Source organism: Epargyreus clarus, unplaced genomic scaffold (assembly GCF_041222505.1).
Source record: "Epargyreus clarus isolate Ecla_fem2 unplaced genomic scaffold, WU_Ecla_fem_2.2 ptg000018l, whole genome shotgun sequence".
Lineage (NCBI taxonomy): Eukaryota > Metazoa > Arthropoda > Insecta > Lepidoptera > Hesperiidae > Epargyreus > Epargyreus clarus.
Genome location: NW_027332226.1, coordinates 1,878,036 through 1,896,865, shown reverse-complemented (window position 1 = coordinate 1,896,865; position 18,830 = coordinate 1,878,036). Strand labels below are relative to the sequence as shown.

The following is an 18,830-nucleotide window of genomic DNA, read 5'->3' as shown; positions in this document are numbered from 1 at the left end:
CGCAAGTTATACCTACCTGGATTAATAAATAAATAAATGAATAGGACGAAGGAAAATGACATACGAATGATAATTTAGCAAAAGCTATTCTCGTTCAACATGAACAAATTATAAAAACACTTTTCATACCTACTAATTTGCAACTTATTTATTATAACTTTTTAATTATTTATTATACTCCACTAAAATAAAAAGTCAGTCAACGCCTAAGGAGCGGCTATGTAAAGGCTAAAATATCATATTTCTACAAAAAAAAGTCAAACGTAATTAAAATACTGTAGGCGCTCAACCCTAACGCGAACTCTCGCCCAGAGGTCCTGTAGGTATATAATTCAAGGACAGGGCCATGTTACAATACTGTATAGATCCTTATACTGTTGTAATAGTTCCATTTTACTCTGTGGGTACGGTACCCTAAAAATTATTGTTTTTATTTTACTTTCATGTGTCACTCACCATCAAATTACCTTGAGTCTAAAACACGTTTTTCTGGTTATTTGGTAGTAATTACAGTAATTAATACAATTTGAACTCGTTTAACCTCTTTTTACGTTTAAGTTCAATTTCCGACAGCAAAATACAAATTTCCGTATATTTGCAGTTATCTTAAAAATGTAATCACCGATGTATTTTTTGTATGTTTTGTTTATTTTATTATGATAACTTTCCACTAAATAATAAAATTAATTAAAGTTCGGGTTGCTAATTAAAAGTTTAAGTATTCAACAATAATTAGTTAAGGTCGACAGAATGTCTCATATATCATTTTTATCCTACGGCATGTATATATGTATATTATGAATTCCGGTTTTTGTTTATATAATACTTCTTATAGCTCCTCAGAGTCCTCAGTTCGTCTAGTTAAGTAGTGTTAGAATCCTTCAAGATTTTTCGGAAGTTACGCTGTTAAGCCAAAAATACATATATTTTTGCCTTATAGGTGTCCCTGTAAAAATAAATCGCACCGTTACGAGTATATTTTCATGTTACATGAAAAATCATTAAAAATTAATGATCACTTGATTAACGATGAAGGGTTTTCCTTGATTATTTTCCTTGATAATCGTGAAACATGCATCCTTAAGAAAAAAAGTTCTGTAAGTTACCTCCGTGAAGTCTATCAATACACACTTGGTCAGCGCGGTGGACTATAGCCTAATATTTCTCATTCTGAGAAGCCGTGCCCAACAGTGGGACAGTAATGGGTTAGCAACGACGAAGACGATGTACAAACAAGTTACAAAAACATCGTTACTTCATAAATGAATTGCGTTATCAACATAAATCTTTAACACTTCAACAGATAAATCCTTTGATCCACAGCCACACCTATTTCTACCTATTAACAGCTGTTAAACGCTGCTGTGTTCTAGTTTGAAGGGTGTAGTAACTGGCATACTTTTCCGAGGCAGTCCAGCTTATTCCTCAGGGTTAACAGCGCATATGTGGCCGAACTCAGGTAGAAATCTAATCTTATCTGGGTTTGGTTACAAATTTTTATGGTTGACAATTGCCACTGCATGATCATTTGTTACTTCTATATAATAAAAAAATATAAACCGTTTTTTTTAACCTTTAAAACGAATCCATTAGTAATAACAACACAATTTGCATTTAAAGGCATATTCCGTGAAGGTTTTTAACCTGTCATTACTTTAATTATAAGGTAAACTTGATAATTAGATAATCTTGAGTAAAATCTCGAATCTCTTGACGTAACAATGATATCAATAAGTAGGACAAAGAAATATCATTATAATAAATTAATAAATAAGTGTTTATATTTCTTAGTGGCAAAAATGTATGCAGTTTATCTGATGGTAAGTGTTGAATGTCGCTTAGGACATCTTAATCATGTCCCTGTAGTTCCGGGACCAGAATAGGGCTACGGTATCCCCTGCCTGTCGTAAGAGGCGACTAAAAGGGGCTTTCGGGGTTACGGGCGGCAAGAGTGGGAGCTCGAACCGCCCGGCTAGCGACCCCGGGAAGGACGACGGTATGTGTGGTCGCATTCCGTCGTATACACCAGACGGTGTGGTGACACAAAGACACCTGGGCGGAGCCCGACGGGGCAGTGCGCTGAGAGGACTCCGGTCGCGTTCCTTTGGAGATCCCGGAGTCCTCTACGCAGCGCCGAGGACGGCCACCGGGGGGGTTTTAGTGCGGTAAAAGTCCCACATAACCCCGTGTCGCTCCCACGGCACCGGGTACCTTTTGAAGGTTTCCCCCTCGATAAGAAAAAAAAAAGGACATCTTAATCATAAGGGCTCTACTGGAAGCCATTTGTAGATACGTTGTTATTGCTAAGGACTTCTTAGTTCTTAGGAAGGGCAACGCATCAACGCCCTTCCAACAAAACGCAGGAACAGTTGCAAGATTCACTCTTGCGTTTCCTTGAAATAAACACTTATTTCTAACTGAATTGAGTACTTATTTCTAACTTGAGAACACTGAACGGAACTATATAATAATGACTTGTTTTCTAGAGATTAAGATTGTTTAACAAAAAAAAAAGTTTTATTATCAGACACAGGCGATCCGTGGCGACACAGACTAACCATAAACAGAGACTTTACTTTTTTTTTAGGGTTCGGTAACCAAAGGGTAAAAACGGAACCCTATTACTAAGACTTTGTTGTCTGTCCGTCTGTCACAGGGCTATATCTCCGGGACCGTAATAGATAGACACACGATTTTTTTACAGAGGATGCATAACGGTGGCAGCTATAACAAGAAATACTAAAAATAAAATAAAGTTGAATATTAAAGATGAAAAATATTAGGAAGACGGTTGAAATTTTTATAATCCATTTAGTACTATAACTAGTATTATAATAAATACAAATAAGAACTAAAAACATATTTTAATATAGTTATTTTAATTTTATTATACGTTGTTTACGTAACATTCATCATCACCCCAATGACATCTATTGTTGTGTCATATCAATCAAGCAAGTCTTCTTGAAAATAATAAAATGAATAAAAATCAGTAAAAAATAATGAACATTTGGTGGTACGGAAGGCTCCATGAGCGAGTTCGACTCGTACTTGGCACATGATTTATAATTTAGAAGTAGCAGACGAGCATGCAGATTTTATTGATTTACACGCTTGTATTAAAGCGAATCAATTCTCTCGTTATTATTTACTGCCGTTAAAAGATTATGTGTGAAAAATCATTAAGTGATATAATAAGTCATTACAAATTACAAAGTAGCAAGATGTGGTATTAACTACAGGCTATCAGAATTGTAGTGTCTTTAAATACCATGAAATATATGTAATACCGTTAAAAGATTATGTGTGAAAAATCATTAAGTGATAAAATAAGTCATTACAAATTACAAAGTAGCAATATGTGGTATTAACTACAGGCTATCAGAATTGTAGTGTCTTTAAATACCATGAAATATATGTTATATTCAGGCATTGCCTAAAACAAAATTTTAAAGAAGTCATCCGATCCTGCACCGCTCGCCACCGAGCCGTGGGAACGCTGACTCCGCACCACCGCTCCTCTTCCATCATATTGTCCTGAACGTGGTTGGAACGGAATTCACTCTGGTTGCTAACATTGCCCCAGCAAGTCACTTAGGATAGTTACTTATAATTTAGGTTAGATTTAATCTAAAACTTGTAATATTCGGTTTTGATTAAATACATATATATAAGTAATTCGGTCTTTCTGTATCCTGGCTGCTGCATCCCGACGCAAAATATAACTTACACGTAAATATTTCTTTTATAGTATGAACTGTGTTTTTTTTATGAATTATCGCTCACGCATTACCTCAATTGCCATTTATATCAGGCGCTTGTGTTAAAAAAAAAAAACTATTATTTTATGTTAATAATATAATATTTTCTCATTAACACCTATTGTCTTTATTTGTATGAACAAATACAGTTGATAACGAAGATTATGCTTTAATTGATTATAAAATATGATTGAAGTAGGGTTAAAATTGACTTTTGTACCCTGAGAGTTGAGCGCGCTGTGCCCCGCTTTGTTTTGGGGTTTGATCTGTTGCTGCTGACCATGACTGCCACGCTGTCCTTCTTTCAGGATCCACTAAGAGAGCCTCCTCCCTCTGGCTGCTGGATGTGGTTAGTTTTAAAACCAGTGCCAGCAGACGTAGCGGGTCTCGAAATGCTTTGTTTTTAGTCGATAACAGCCTCAAACAATCCGCTATCCTGATGCACTGTTATACATAATAATATATTTACTTATATACATAATAATATGTGTATATAATAATATAAAACTTATATTTCTGCATTACAACAGCAATATTAAACGCTGATATACTCTAGGTGTGCGTACGGAAGATATATTTACACAAGGTCCTCCAACTTAAATCTCGGGTAAGCAACGCATGTCGTTGTTTTTAATGAAGACATCTATCCTATCTGGGTTTGATTACAGATGTCCGTGCGATCGACACTAACGATCAGATGGACTGCATGCTCTTCTGCTACTTCAATATCATAAATATGCAAATGATGCAATTTTGTACAATGTATGATAACAATTATACCTTCTACGTCAGTGATTATAAATTACATTGTTTAGATCTCCATTAGCTAAAAGTATTTGAGGACAAAATATTGAATAATCTTTGACTTTGCTCGTTATTGAAAAAAATCTGTGAATACCGGTTCTAAACCCTTTGTCCAAACCATGGAGTTTGTAGCAATAAGCGTTCATTCATCAAAATATTTATTTTAAAATATATTTATTTTGATGAATGTCTCAAAAATGTTCAAAAATCAAGCGTCTTTACTTATATAAATTTATTGTCACTTTATTTCATGGTAAATAAAATAATTAAATGACGAATGATTCGTCTCCTTTTTCGAATGTTTAACGTAATTGAATCATTTAATTGAATATAGTTTCACAACGTTATTAAGATGAAATTTTCTTTATTGCCTTTATAATAATAATTACTTCAATTTATACTTTTTAATGGATATCCATCGCTTAATTAAAATAGCACAGGACTCCTTTTTGAAAATAATCACAGTTGTTGATGACAAATATCCATGGAAAGTAGTAGCAATTCAAAACTAGGTAGGTAGGTCATTCAATACTTCTATAATATAAAAAAAAAACATAGTATTAATATTTCGTTCATTAAAACATTTTGACGACCCGCGTGGCGAAGCGGTCACCACAACGGTCTGACGCGCAAAGGGTCCCGGATTCGATCCCCGGCCAGACAGAAATCTAAATGATGAATTTAGATTTCTGTTTATGGGTCTGGGTATTTGTGTATTTGTCTATGTATGTGTCCATGGCACCCACGACACAGGGAACCCTAGCGTGGGGCTGTGAGTGTAGAAAGCGTTTATTTACAATTTTCGTTGTTTTTAACGAGTCACAATGATTTAAATCACCTATCAAACAACTACGACTTATCAAAATATCTTGTTCAAAAGTTCGGTTTCGTGTTTAGACGACACACGTTTCCATTCAACAATTCGGCAGTTATAATTATGGTATATATCGATTTACTCCGTAAAAAAATAAGCAAATTAGCTGTTATTAAAAGTGGATAAAATAATTAAATATAAGTTTAGAAGGAAAATAATTGTGAGAATAAAAATATATAGATACAAACGTTTGTGACTGTCTAAGACATTTTTTACAAAAGCGTAAATAAGTCAATCAAATGCTTACTTATTAAGTCGTAAGTATAATAATGTGTTTATACTTTCTGTAATCTTAATTTTTAATTGCATAATGAGCAATTAAATAGTTTATGTGTCTGATATTAAAAGCGATTATTATAATAAATGCTTTTTAATTACCTGTGACTAATAAATTTTGGTAATTATTATTTAGTATGTTTCTTCTATAATTAAAGTAAGTTATATAAATGTGTCTGTTCGTAACTGCTCTGTGATGAAATAGTTAAAAGTGCAATGTATAAGGACCGACTCGCATTGTGTTTCTGAGTTTAAGATCTTACAGTGACAATTATAGTGTGATATTTTTTTATAAAATGTTTCGATTATTGAAATGCACTGTTGTATATAATTCTAAATATGTAAGTAATCAATGTGTCGTGATTGGTAGCTGTGGATTTCATTCGAGTTCTATTTTATATAGGTAAGTCAATATTTCTGTTCTTTTATTTTATTTTAATATATTACTAGCTGACCCGACAAACGTTGTGTTGCCATATAAATAAAAAATGTTTAGGGGTGAACAATCCTTATCACTTAGGGGTATGAAAAATAGATAGTAGCCGATTCTCAGGCCTATTGAATATGCATATAATATTTGGTTACAATCGGTAAAGCCGTTTCGGAGGAGTGCAGTAGCTAATATTGTGACACGTTGTGATGAATCTTATATATAAAATTATCAGTGTATTATAATTGATTACGAAGGTTTTGATTGAATTTTAGCAGTCTTATTTTTACCCGACTGCCAAGGAAGGGTTATGTTTTTTGCGCGTATCTTGTATGTTTGTCTTTCTTTATTTGATCCGATCTAACAAACGGCTGGATGAATATCAACAGTTAAGGTGTCATTATATTTGTCTCAATGACCCGAGTGTCCTTAGATAGGTGTTAGTAAAAAAAACAAAATGGCGGATTTTTGGCGCGAAATAGTAACACATTTAAAAAAAAAGTTAACCGAACCTATCGAGTAGGGTACCAAATGAAATGAAATTAAACGGAGATTATAAAAACATATTTGTATATATATAAAACAGCAAGGTGACTGACTGACGGACTAACTAAATGACTTTTTCATTTTTCAGAAATCAACGTACAGCCTAAAGCAAGGACCTTACACTTCTGAAATTTTGCACATAGGTTCTCTATATAGCGTGAATAAGTACTAAGAAAGGCCTTTTGGAAATTCTACCCTAAAGAGGGTAAAATAGGGTAAAACAGTTTTTTTGAAATCCTTTAATTTTGAAGCAACTACTATTAAATTTTGGATTTGGCTTTCTGGATAGGAACAAGGACGCACTTATTTAAAAATCAACCCCGTAGAGGGTAAAATAAGGGTTTAAAGTTCATTTGAACAATCGTCAATTTTGAAGCACACACTATGACATTTTGCATCAGGCTTGTTAAATAAAAATAATGAAATTCTACCTCTAACGAGGTAAAATAATGACCGAAACTCTGATTTACTGAAGTTATATATTTTATATAGACCGTAAATGGTGGATTTTTTCGCGAAATACGAGTAGTAACACGTTTTAAAAAAGTTAACCAAACCTATCGAGTAGGGTGTCAAAATACAGGAAATTAAGAGGAGATTACACATACGTTATATAATATATCTTATATATAAAATTCTCGTGTTAGTTACCGTACTCCTCCGAAACGGCTTCACCGATTTTCACCTAATTTTATATACATATTCAGTAGGTCTGAGAATCGGCCACTATCTATATTTTTTTACCCCTAAGTGATAAGGGTTGTTCACCCTTAACATTTTTTTATTTATTTGGCAACACAACGTTTGCCGGGTCAGCTAGTACATATATACTCGTATATACACATCAAGATCACAGACTTTTCCGAGGCGTTCCAGCTTAGTCCTCAGGGGTAGCGGCGCATCTGTGGCCGACCTCAGGTAGGAATATTTAATCTTATCTGGGGTTGATTACAAATGTCCATGGGCGGCAGTAGTCAGTTACCATCAGGCGGACTGCATGCTCGTCTGCTACTCTTATATTATAAAAAAAAAAAAGATGGCTGTCTGACTAAATGAGTGAGTTGCTGTACCAGAGATCGACGCAAAGGGAAACCGCTGAACTTAGGCGTGCTGGAATTTCACACATTTTTTAGGTTCTTTTTATAGCGTAAATGACCACTACGAGGATAAAATAGGATAATATTGTTTGAACGTCTTTTGTTTTTGAAGCAGACACCTACTATGAAACTTTGTATGTGGCTTTCTGGATAAAAATAACGAAATGCCTATTTCACTGCTTTTGGAAATTCTACTTTAGCCTTTTTGGTGCAGTCGGGTTTTTGATTTTTTTAATTAATTACTTGTTGTCTTTGTATGTCATACATTACATAAAATGAGTTTATTTTATATTATGCGGGACTTATGTCAAGATTTTACAATATCTTTCTATACTACTACCGGATCGGAACACGACTTGAACTGAAAGAAGAGGATTTATTATTATCACTATGTGATGCTGAATTGATTATTTTCCAAATTGAATTCGTTTGTATCCCAGGTAGAGAAATAAAAAAAATCTGATGATGGAGTTCTAGTTTTTATCAAAATCGGCCTCGTAACTCCTTTAGGCATTCGCTAATCCTTATAGATTATATTTAAGCCTTAAATGCCCATTTGAATAATTCACCCTGTAAGTAGAGCAGACATTATAGAGATATACTAAATTGCGGTAAGAGAGACATACTTTTCGAGACATTCCAGCTTACTCCTTAGGAGTAACGGCGCATTTGTGGCCTACTACAGGTCAGAATCTGATCTTATCTGGGGTTGATTGCAGATATCCATGTGCGGCAGGAACCACTTACCACCAGGTGGGTCCCCTTGAGGTTATCCCGGAGCGCTTTGACAAGGGGCTATTCAAAAAAGGTGCAAAAAGAACTCTCATAAATAAAAAGCCGGTGACGTATTGGCGACTCCTCTGGTGTTGCAAATGTCCATAGGAGACGTTGACTACTTTCCATCAAGTAGCACGTCTGCCTAATCGTTAGGTTATACAATAAAAAAAGGTGGACTGCATGCTCGTCCTTACTCCTATATAAAAAACACCTTATATTTTTGTTTCTAGACATAAAACTCAAGATGTCAATACAAATCAAAGCATCGCATACCAGCCAGTAGCGGATTTTTACGCGGGAAAATCTGTCTTTCTGACTGGAGGCACTGGATTTTTAGGAAAGGTATAAAAATTACTTGGAATTTGACGCAGTAAGGTTCATTTAAATCGACAGACGTAAAGCGTATCAGACGCGTGTCGTGACAGGCAAAATGTATTCGGCTATGTGTTTGTCTGTGTATTTTTTGTATGTAACATTGGGCAGTCGCTTAGACACGGATTGTGGCTGTTAAAATAAATATTTAAGGTATATAAAAATATAATGCCTGCCACGACCTATACGACCCGTGTCTGACACGGACAATGTCTGTAGAAATAAATAGAACCGTAGCCGTCCATAACTTAAAAAATAATAATTGAACAATTAAATCACTAACGCAATTAATGTTATCAGTGTTATCACTCTTATCAACTTTTCCTTTTTTAATTAAGTTTTTTTGTACTATTTTCCCAAATAAAAGACTGCCTCTATTCGGCATATTATTATAATTTTCGACGTGCGTTCGATTCAGCGAAATCCGATATACCAATATAATATCGGTAAATTAATTTTCTAGCAAATTTCAAATTTATATAATGTACCAAGATTTTTAATTAGTTATTTTATAGTGATAATTACTTTACAGCGATATTAAAGTCTGTGGTAATTTTTATGTACTTATATCCTAAATTGAGTATTTTTCTTTTTAGGTTTTTATAGAAAAACTTCTTTCGAACTGTTCTGAAATAGACAAAATTTACGTTTTGATACGAGGGAAGAAAGGAGCGCCTGCTGAACAGAGGCTGCAAAAGTTACTACAGACTCCTGTAAGTAGTACCATCAACATCAACCCATTACTGTCCCACAGCTGGGCACGGGTCTCCTCTCAGAATGGGAAGGAACAAGCCATATTCTAGCGCAATGGCAAATTGCGAATTGGTAGATTTCACATAAAGGAAAACTTTTTCTAAGATTTCTCGGGTATGCAAGTTTCCTCACGATATTTTCCTCCACCATTTGAGAAAGTATTAATTAATTTCGTACTATAAGTACCTTGTATCTTCATTATAGAATATTTGTCGCAGCAACCTTCAAATTTTTGTTCAAAATGAAAATATCTTATGGTGGTAAAAACAGGGTAAAATATCTGAGAGTGGTAACAACTAACCTTAAGGTATAAGATAGGTAACTTATGTACGTATGTTTGATCCATGTGTATATTGTGTACGAAGGTGGTAGAACCCTTTGTGGTTCTACTCCGGCCGCACCACCGCCACACTTATTTCTACCTAATAACAGCAGTGTTAGGCGCTGCTGTGTTCCGGTTTGAAGGGTGTGGTAAGGGAGACACACTTTTTCGAAGCGTACCAGCTTAGTCCTCAGGGGTAGCGGCGCATCTGTGGCTGACCTCAGGTAAGAATATCTAATTCTATCTGTCTGGGGTTGATTACAGATGTCCATGGGCGGCAGTAGCCACTTACCATCAGGAGGACTGCATGCTCGTCTGCTACTCCTATATTATAAAAAAAAAATGTGATCGGGGCACAAAATGTATGTTACCATCTAGAAATAAATAGGTTACCCACAAAAAAAAAAGGTTCTCCGATTGTGATAATTTACCCGTAAAAGTAATGCACGTAATGCATACAGTATTCCTCTATGAAAACCTTATAATTTAAAAAATGTTGCTTGAGGTAAAAATACAACATTGACGTATCTATATGACATGATAACTATTTAAAATGTGGTCAAACCAGTATAGTGTGAACAGGGAGGTACCACCGCCACACTACCATCATCTTTTAAAAACCATTATAGTTAAGGAAAGTTTTATTTCAATATAGCATCAAAATTATTTTATTTCGTACCACGACCTCCTCAAAACAGTAAAATATTCCAACATACGCAGTTGAACAAACTTAAACCCTCATTCAATTTTCGCTTATCCATTGTATAAAACCAACTGAAATTGTCATATTTTGCTAAAAAGTTAAATTTCCTGCAAAAAAAGAATGAATATTTTCGACCGACATAACACAAAGCTGCTTATTCTAATATTATAAAAATAATCTTACTTTAAAGAGGTCGTGGTACGAAATTGCAATGTATGATTAAAATAATATTGTTTTTAGAGATGATAGTAACCCCCCAGTTCTTGCCTTTCAATGGAAAAGTGTATAGTACCCACCGACACGTTAGGCAACCTTTAACTTACCAATATTACTGATAATTTTAATATTTTTCAGGTATTCACCAAACTGAGAAACACAAAACCGGAATACTTCAGCAAAGTCGTCGCTATCGCTGGTGATATGACCGAACCTGATCTGGGAATCAAACCGGAAGACGCGCAAACTCTTATCGATCAGGTTCGTTTTATTGACCTACGAAATAACAAACCAATTCTTGTTACATTTACAAGCTTTTTTTTTACAAGGTTGTTGGTATCGAAGCCTTATGTGTTAAGTTCAATTAATTTTATCGACAAATTAATACCAAATTATTTTTTAAATTTTTTCTTCGATTGTAGAATTTTAATAGTTGGATGGTGCCATTTGCATTTCCCCTTCTCTACATTACTAAGAACATTTTTGAGGGCCATATGATATGACCCTCAAATATGACTCATATTTAAAGAACCATAATTGTTAACATTACGAAAGAACGAACTTAAGAGATATAAAGTTAATACCTACTGGTAGCGTATATTATGTAGTATTTAAAAACAATTAAAAAAATATGTCACGACGAAACTGCGGTGTCGGAGAGAAACCGTTGACAAGTACTAAGTAGTGGTAGATTAATCTATCTACCCTATGTCTAGGTTATTTTCTAGGTTCCATATCACGACACACAAGTATCCTTACGCACCGTACTTTGTACTATTTGTGACTTGTAAAATTGGATGTAAATTGGACCACTGGATTCCACGTTTGGGCTAACTTAAAACCATCTTCTTTGTTGAAGTTCCTAGGATGTTTCTTGATCTCTATTGCTTCTCTTACTAAACGAGGAAAGTAAGGACGCCTGGAGATTACCTGAGGTTTATGTAATTCAATCCAGTGGTTAGAACGATCCATGCAACTAGGTCGAACAATCGACAATAAAGATATTTAAAAACGCATATCGTGATTACCCGTTACATAATAAAATTTAAAAAATACAGACTGTATCATCAGATGGGTTGTATAATTTTTTATTGCTTATATTATAAAACCTTCAGTATGAAATTCAGACTTTATCGATGTATTCAAATAATAAAGTTGATTATTTTAAGGTTTCAGTGGTTTTCCATTCAGCGGCAACGGTAAAGTTCACCGAACCCTTCCAAGACATCCTTAATGCAAATGTTGAAGGAACAAGAAAGGTTTTGAACTTGACGCAACGGATGAATAAATTGGAAGTAAGTAAAATAATTGTGCCAAGTGTGAGTTGGATTCGCGGAGGGTTCCGTACCGCCAGATTTTTATTTGTTTTTACTTTTATAATATTTGTTATCATAACAACCATAAAAGGTTTTTTTTTAAATAGGGGGGTAACAGACGAGCATGCAGTGGTCAGGTGGACCTGATGGTAAGTGGCTACTGCCGCCCATGGAAATCTGTAATCAACCACAGATAGGATCAGATATTCTTACATGAGGTCGGCAACAGATGGGCCGCTATCCCTGAGGACTAAGCTGGAACGCCTCGGAAGAGTATGTAAAATGAAAAAGTGAATGAGTTGTGAAAATTTGATACGTCTATCTATTATGATTCATAAGATAGAGCACCGTGACAGACGGACAGACAGCGGACGCTTATTAATAGCGTTCCGTTCTTACTCTTTGGGTACGGAACCCTAATACATATATAATGATGACAAGGGTCCCAGAAGCTACACACTATGCTTACCAAAAAAACGCTTTCTGCACTCACAGCCTCACACTAGGATTCCCTGTATCGTGGGTGCCATGGACACACACATAGAAAAATACACAAACACACAGACCCAGAAACAGAAACCTAAATTCATAATTAAGATTTCTGTCTGGCCGGGGATCGAACCCGGGATCTTCTGCGCGTCAGACCGGTATGGTGACCCCTCGCCACGCGGGTCGTCAAATACAACGATATTCTTATTGTAACCAATGATTCGTATAATAATTATCTTAACTGATATAATAAATACGCATGTGAGTTTGTTTGTTACACGTGCAAGCCTTAACTACTCAATGGTCCGGTAGTAGTATAAATCTTTTAAACATTTCCCAAATTAACTTATATAATGACACACATCTTATTAATTATTTTTAATAATTTCATAAAGTCACTTCTATTTTGCAGATACTGGTTCACATGTCAACGGCGTTCTCAAACTCCGATAAACTACTTATTGATGAGTTGATATATTCTCCGCCTAAGAAATTAGAGGATGTATACTATTTCGTTAAAAATCACGGCAAAGATCAGGAGGAGATCGAAAAATATATCAGTAAGTACAAAACTTAAACCATACGTAGTATAAGCGATCTCTGAAATGATTTAAAAAAGTCAAGAATCATTCGCTGTTGCTGTGTGTGTTCGTGTATGCGCGTGTGTGGTGTGCGTGCTTGTGTGTGTGTGTGTGTGTGTGTGTGTGCGTGTGTGTGCATGTGTGCGCTGGTTTGTAGTAAAGTATGGATATATTCACCACTTAATAAATAATAGTTTAAAAAAACTAAAAAAATACACTTTTTATAGAAAATCCAACTAAAAAATAGAATTTTTTTTTTTAATTTGAATTAAGAATAGTGTAAATAAGATAAAAAAAAAATTATTGTAAAAAAAGCGTGGGGTGCATGGTGTCAATAGTTATAAATATTTTATTGATAGATATTGAGTAGAAGGATTATCATTTTGATAATATCTTAAAAAGCACCCCACGCTTTTTTTACAATAAATTTTTTTTTTATCTTATTTACACTATTCTTAATTCAAATTAAAAAAAAAAATATTTTCTATTTTTTAGTTGGATTTTCTATAAAAAGTGTATTTTTTTAGTTTTTTTAAACTATTATTTATTTTTCATTTTTTGGTCGATTTTTTTATAAAAGCGTATTTTTTAGTTTTTTTTAACTATTATTTATTTTTTTAGTGATTATTCTAGCGATTATTTTAACGATTATTACGTAGCGTATTCAGGTCAGGTCAGGTCAGGTCACGTCAGGTCAGGTCTGGTCAGGTCAGGTCAGGTCAGGTCAGGTCAGCTTAGGTTAGGTTAGGTGATCGGCGCGCCTGGTAGATTCCTTTATTGGTCTTAACGCAGACCTTCCGGGTCTCAGGAAAACAAAAATCGCTGATCCTGATTATCCTAGTAAGGATAACGGGTCAGAATGTTTGAAATATTGAATTGTCATCGGTCCTTAATAAGTATGCCAAATTTCGAGTTAATCCGACGTTTTGAAGGGGGTTAAAATCATGTTCAAAGATTCCGTTACATACTAACATACCAACATACATACGTCTGAAGCTAATAAAAGCGTATTAAAAAGTGGCGAATCTTGCGAGGATCGAGTCCAGTGGCGCCATCACACATATTCTACATGGTTACAGTTGTTAAAAATCAATCAGGTGAACTGCATGCATGCATGTTATTCATGAAAATAGTGATAATAATATATTCCACCCATACTTATCCAGACCATAATAATTTTGTATCATTTCTTTTAGACGCCTGGTACTATTAAATACCTACAAGAAATAATACCTAAGTTAAATAGCAGTATAAACATTAAGAAAGGAAACAATTAATAGCGTTAGCACTATAATAGCAGTATATTTAAGGTAACTCTAGTTAATAATGTTATTTATTTATCTTAACAGAGGGGCATGCGAACACCTATACGTTCTCGAAGGCACTCGCAGAAGCACTCGTAATGGAGAATCGTGGAAATGTTCCTACCATAATGGTCAGGCCATCTATAGGTAGGTGTTATGCGATTTTATATGATTGTAAAATTTAAAATACCAAGTATGCAATACACATAACAGTAAATAAAATTGTAGTTTAAAAACTAAAAAAAAAAAACTAAAATCGCACAAGACAAATCGTAAATCCTGATTCCTGACGATCCTGATGAGGAGAATGGGGTAAATTATTGATTTATTGCCTATTTCTGCCTTATAACAGCAGCATTAAGGCCGACCGGCAGGCCGGTGGCCGACCTCAGGTAGGAATATTTAATCCCATCTGGGGTTGATTCTGGGGATATCCATGGGCGGCAGTTTCCACTTACCCTTAGGTGGACTGCATGCTCATCTGCTATTCCTATATAATAAAAATTAAATCAGAAAGGAGTCGTATAAGTAATGTAATTAGTTCCATTACATAGTATTGAAACTTTATTAAAAGCTATATAAATTTTCCAAGTGTCACCAGCCCTCAAAGAGCCCTTATCTGGCTGGGTCGACAGCTGGGTGGCGGGTACAGCCCTCTTCGCCGACGTGGCCCGAGGCCTCACTCGCGTCGCATACGGAAACAAAAATGTGGTAATGGACATGATTCCAGTTGACTACGTCTGCAACCTCACCATCGCTGCAGCCGCTAAGTGTCCAAAGTAAGTTTAAAAAGAAATTTCTAGAACTAGAGAATAGACTAGGTGGGTCTATTAAAATAGAATCTAGATTTGTTTTTTCGTGCCATTTCTTGCAAATATGGATGTAGTTATTAAAATTGTTGAGTTTTATCTATGATTACTCGTAGAATTAAGACGAATCCAACGACACCTCATAAGTTAAAATCTGTCAAGTAGTGTAGTTACACTGTAGGGCATGTACGGAATGATGTACTCGAAAAGCATTCCCATAAAAATGTCTTAAAAATACGATTTTTTGATAAAATATATATTTCATAAGGTCAATGAAATTTTTCGACAACATGTATTACAATGTCATATAGATTATCAAGTTTTATCTCAGGAGGCAAACAGATCTTCAAGGATTTCCACATATCTTGAAAACTCGGTTTTCAAGTTTAATAAACTTTATAATAATAAATTGCGTAATAGTGTTATCCGGATTATATCCCGCGTGGCGGAGCGGTCACAATATCGGTCTGATGTAACTTGGTGACTTGGTTGACTTGGTGTTTGTGTCTTTGTGTGTGTCCATGGCACCGACGATACAGGGAATCCTAGTGTGAGGTTGTGAGTGTAGAAAGCGTTTAGCGTTCAGCCTTTCAATTTTTCAATTCCAAAAAAGCATATATTCCTGTTATTTTTTTAAATTTCAGGTCGAAGGAAATAACAGTGTACCACTCTTGTAGTAGCTCCACAAACCCTATCACCTGGGCAGGCGCTGCAGACTTGTTTGTTAAAGAAAGCGTTAAATTTGGATACCGTGAGTTCAACTAGTTTTTAAAGTTTAGTGTAATTGAGCACAACCTCCTGATCAGATGAACTTGATGGAACGATATGAAGCGATAGACCGTTCATTTTCGAGGACACAGTGTCGCTAATTGGATAGCCTCAAACTACTAAACCTACCAGCGCTAGACAGATACTGATGGAACCCTGTGTGTTTCGACTCTGGAGGCACTATCGTCACATTTATTTCTGCCTGATAATGTTAAGCGCTGCGTTCTGGTTTTACTATTATTTTGCGAAATACTTATACGAGGCGATGAAATTTACTTCGTATGGAAAGCAATGCATTTGCAGCCGACTTCAGATATGAATCCTATCTGAGTTTGATTACATATAATGAATGCATGGGCGGCATTGGCCATTTACCATTAGGTAGATTACATGCTTTGCTTTGCTACTCCTGTATTGTAACAAAAAATTTAATAATCGTTCCTGCGATCCATCTAGAATCTAGATCTTAAACTTATTGTAACTCATTTTTAATTTTCAGGAGAACTACCTTTGCCAAAGATGTTCATGTCAGAGGCTCCCATCATGGTTTCGGCATTAACGTTCTTATTACAAACAATACCATCTTTTACAGCTGATTTATGGTTAAGAGCAACGGGCAGGAAACCAAAGTAAGTATGTTTTATAGATTTAAGTTGGTAGAACCCTTTGTGGATCTACGCTGGCGGCACCACCACACCTATTTCTGCCTTATAACAACAGTGTTAAGCGCTGCTGTGTTCTTTTTGAAGGGTGTGGTAAGGGATACATACTTTTTCGAGGCGTTCCAGCTTAGTCCTCGGCGCATCTGTGGCCGACCTCAGGTAAGAATATCTAATCCTGTCTGGTGTTGATTACAGATGTCCATGGGTGGCAGTAGCCTAGGTGGAGTGCATGCTCGTCTGCTATTCTTAAAAAAGATTGTGCACTTATCTGTTCCTCCTTGACCAACCAATAATAATCAATTTGATATGCATATAATTGAATAGATGGTCTCCTCCCAAAGTGAAGTTTTGGGCTATACTATAGTTGCCCAAGTGCGAATTATATTTATTATTATTATTTTAGTATAGTTGTACCGCCTTCAATTTTTCTGCACATCCCTAAGGTTGGCTGGGAGAAAATGCTATTTAGCATTAAGTCCGCCTTTTGTACCACACTGTTTTTAACATGGTCAATGAAGAGTAAATAAAAAAAATGATAAACTTCACACGCCTGTGAGAACATTTTAGAACTCTCAGGCGTGCAGGTTTACTCACAATGTTTTCCTTCATCGTTTAAGCAAGTGCTAACCACCCACATTTGAAAGATCAGACGTGTCCGTCTTGAGCATCAGATCCTCCGAATTAGGGGCTTTCTAACCACTAGGCTATCACTGCCTTTTGTATATTTTTTTATTTTATTGAATACTTCCTTTGAATTACAGTCTACTTATATCAGAATGTCAGTCTACTAATACCTTATATTTATGTAGGTATTAGATTCTTAAACACCATAAAAGCGTAATTACGGTTTGCATTCACAGATACATTCAAGCACAACAGAGAGCAGTGCTGCTGCGTGATCTGCTAAAATCATTTACGACAGCCTCATTTTATCTTAAAACAAACAATGCTGATTCAATAATATCGTCAATGGACGAGAAAGATCGCCAACGCTTCGCTTGTGATCCCAGGACTATAAACTGGAAAGAGTACATGCCTATATATTGCTTCGGTGTGAAGCAATACCTCTTGTCTGATAAAAAGTAAATAAAATTCAATGCTTTGTGTTTTATTCATCATCCTATTATGGTTCGACTTCGGCGGCACCACCGCTACACCTATTTCTGCCTAATAACATTATTGTTAAGCGCTGCTGTCTTCTGGTTTGAAGGTTGCGGTAAGGGAGAAATACTTGTCCGAGGCGTATCTGTGGCCGACCTCAGGGGGGGATATCTAATCCTATCTGGGGTTGATTACAGAAGGCCATGGGCGACGGTAGCCACTTACCATCAGATGGATTGCAGGCTTGTCTGCTAATCCTATATTATATAATAAAAATCCTAGCGGTATAATGGCCGGTAGAAAGGCCGCTAGCCTTTTTGGCGGCGCTTGATTTTTGTAAAACTTAAACCATTTTAGTTAATAGCATCAGTTGTTACGTTGGAAAAATCTATGCTATAAAGTAAGGAAAAATCATCAGGATATATATGTATCTACTTATATGCATAATATTCAGTTGTTCCTTACATCATTATACTTATTTCAAATGATCATGAATTTATTTCATAATTTTTATTAGTTTCAATATACAGGATGATACACAACGTATGGGAGTATGGGATGTTTGAGTAAATTACAAATCTGGCAGTGGGTGATTTTGAAACCTTTTGAATTTAATACCATTAAATATTTGTACTTACCATTGAATAAGGGTACATAGGGTCATTAAGGCACACGGAAACTTAGTCATATACATGATTGTAATATAAACACATATATTATATACAGGAATTGAGTTTCTCCCTTTTCGGCCGTTGCAACACATATTATAGTAAAAAAAATTGAATGTCCTTTCGACATTTTTGTTGTCCTTTTGTTAATTTTTTTTTTCTATTTTGTTTTATGTTATTTTATTTTTTTTATCTTTTCGT

General features: G+C 35.3%; 1 protein-coding gene across 1 annotated transcript; it reads left to right on the top strand.

The window, feature by feature from the left end:
- Nucleotides 1-5,466: 5,466 nt before the first annotated feature.
- Nucleotides 5,467-17,957, top strand: LOC140749413 (putative fatty acyl-CoA reductase CG5065). Its single transcript, XM_073082445.1, has 12 exons — nt 5,467-5,505; nt 5,852-6,118; nt 8,796-8,907; nt 9,534-9,650; nt 11,070-11,192; nt 12,101-12,226; nt 13,149-13,296; nt 14,667-14,768; nt 15,214-15,400; nt 16,075-16,181; nt 16,698-16,827; nt 17,721-17,957. Exons 2-12 carry the CDS (start codon nt 6,012-6,014, stop codon nt 17,944-17,946), a joined length of 1,485 nt encoding a protein of 494 aa, XP_072938546.1. The 5' UTR covers nt 5,467-5,505; nt 5,852-6,011; the 3' UTR covers nt 17,947-17,957.
- The last annotated feature ends 873 nt before the right edge of the window (nt 17,958-18,830 follow it).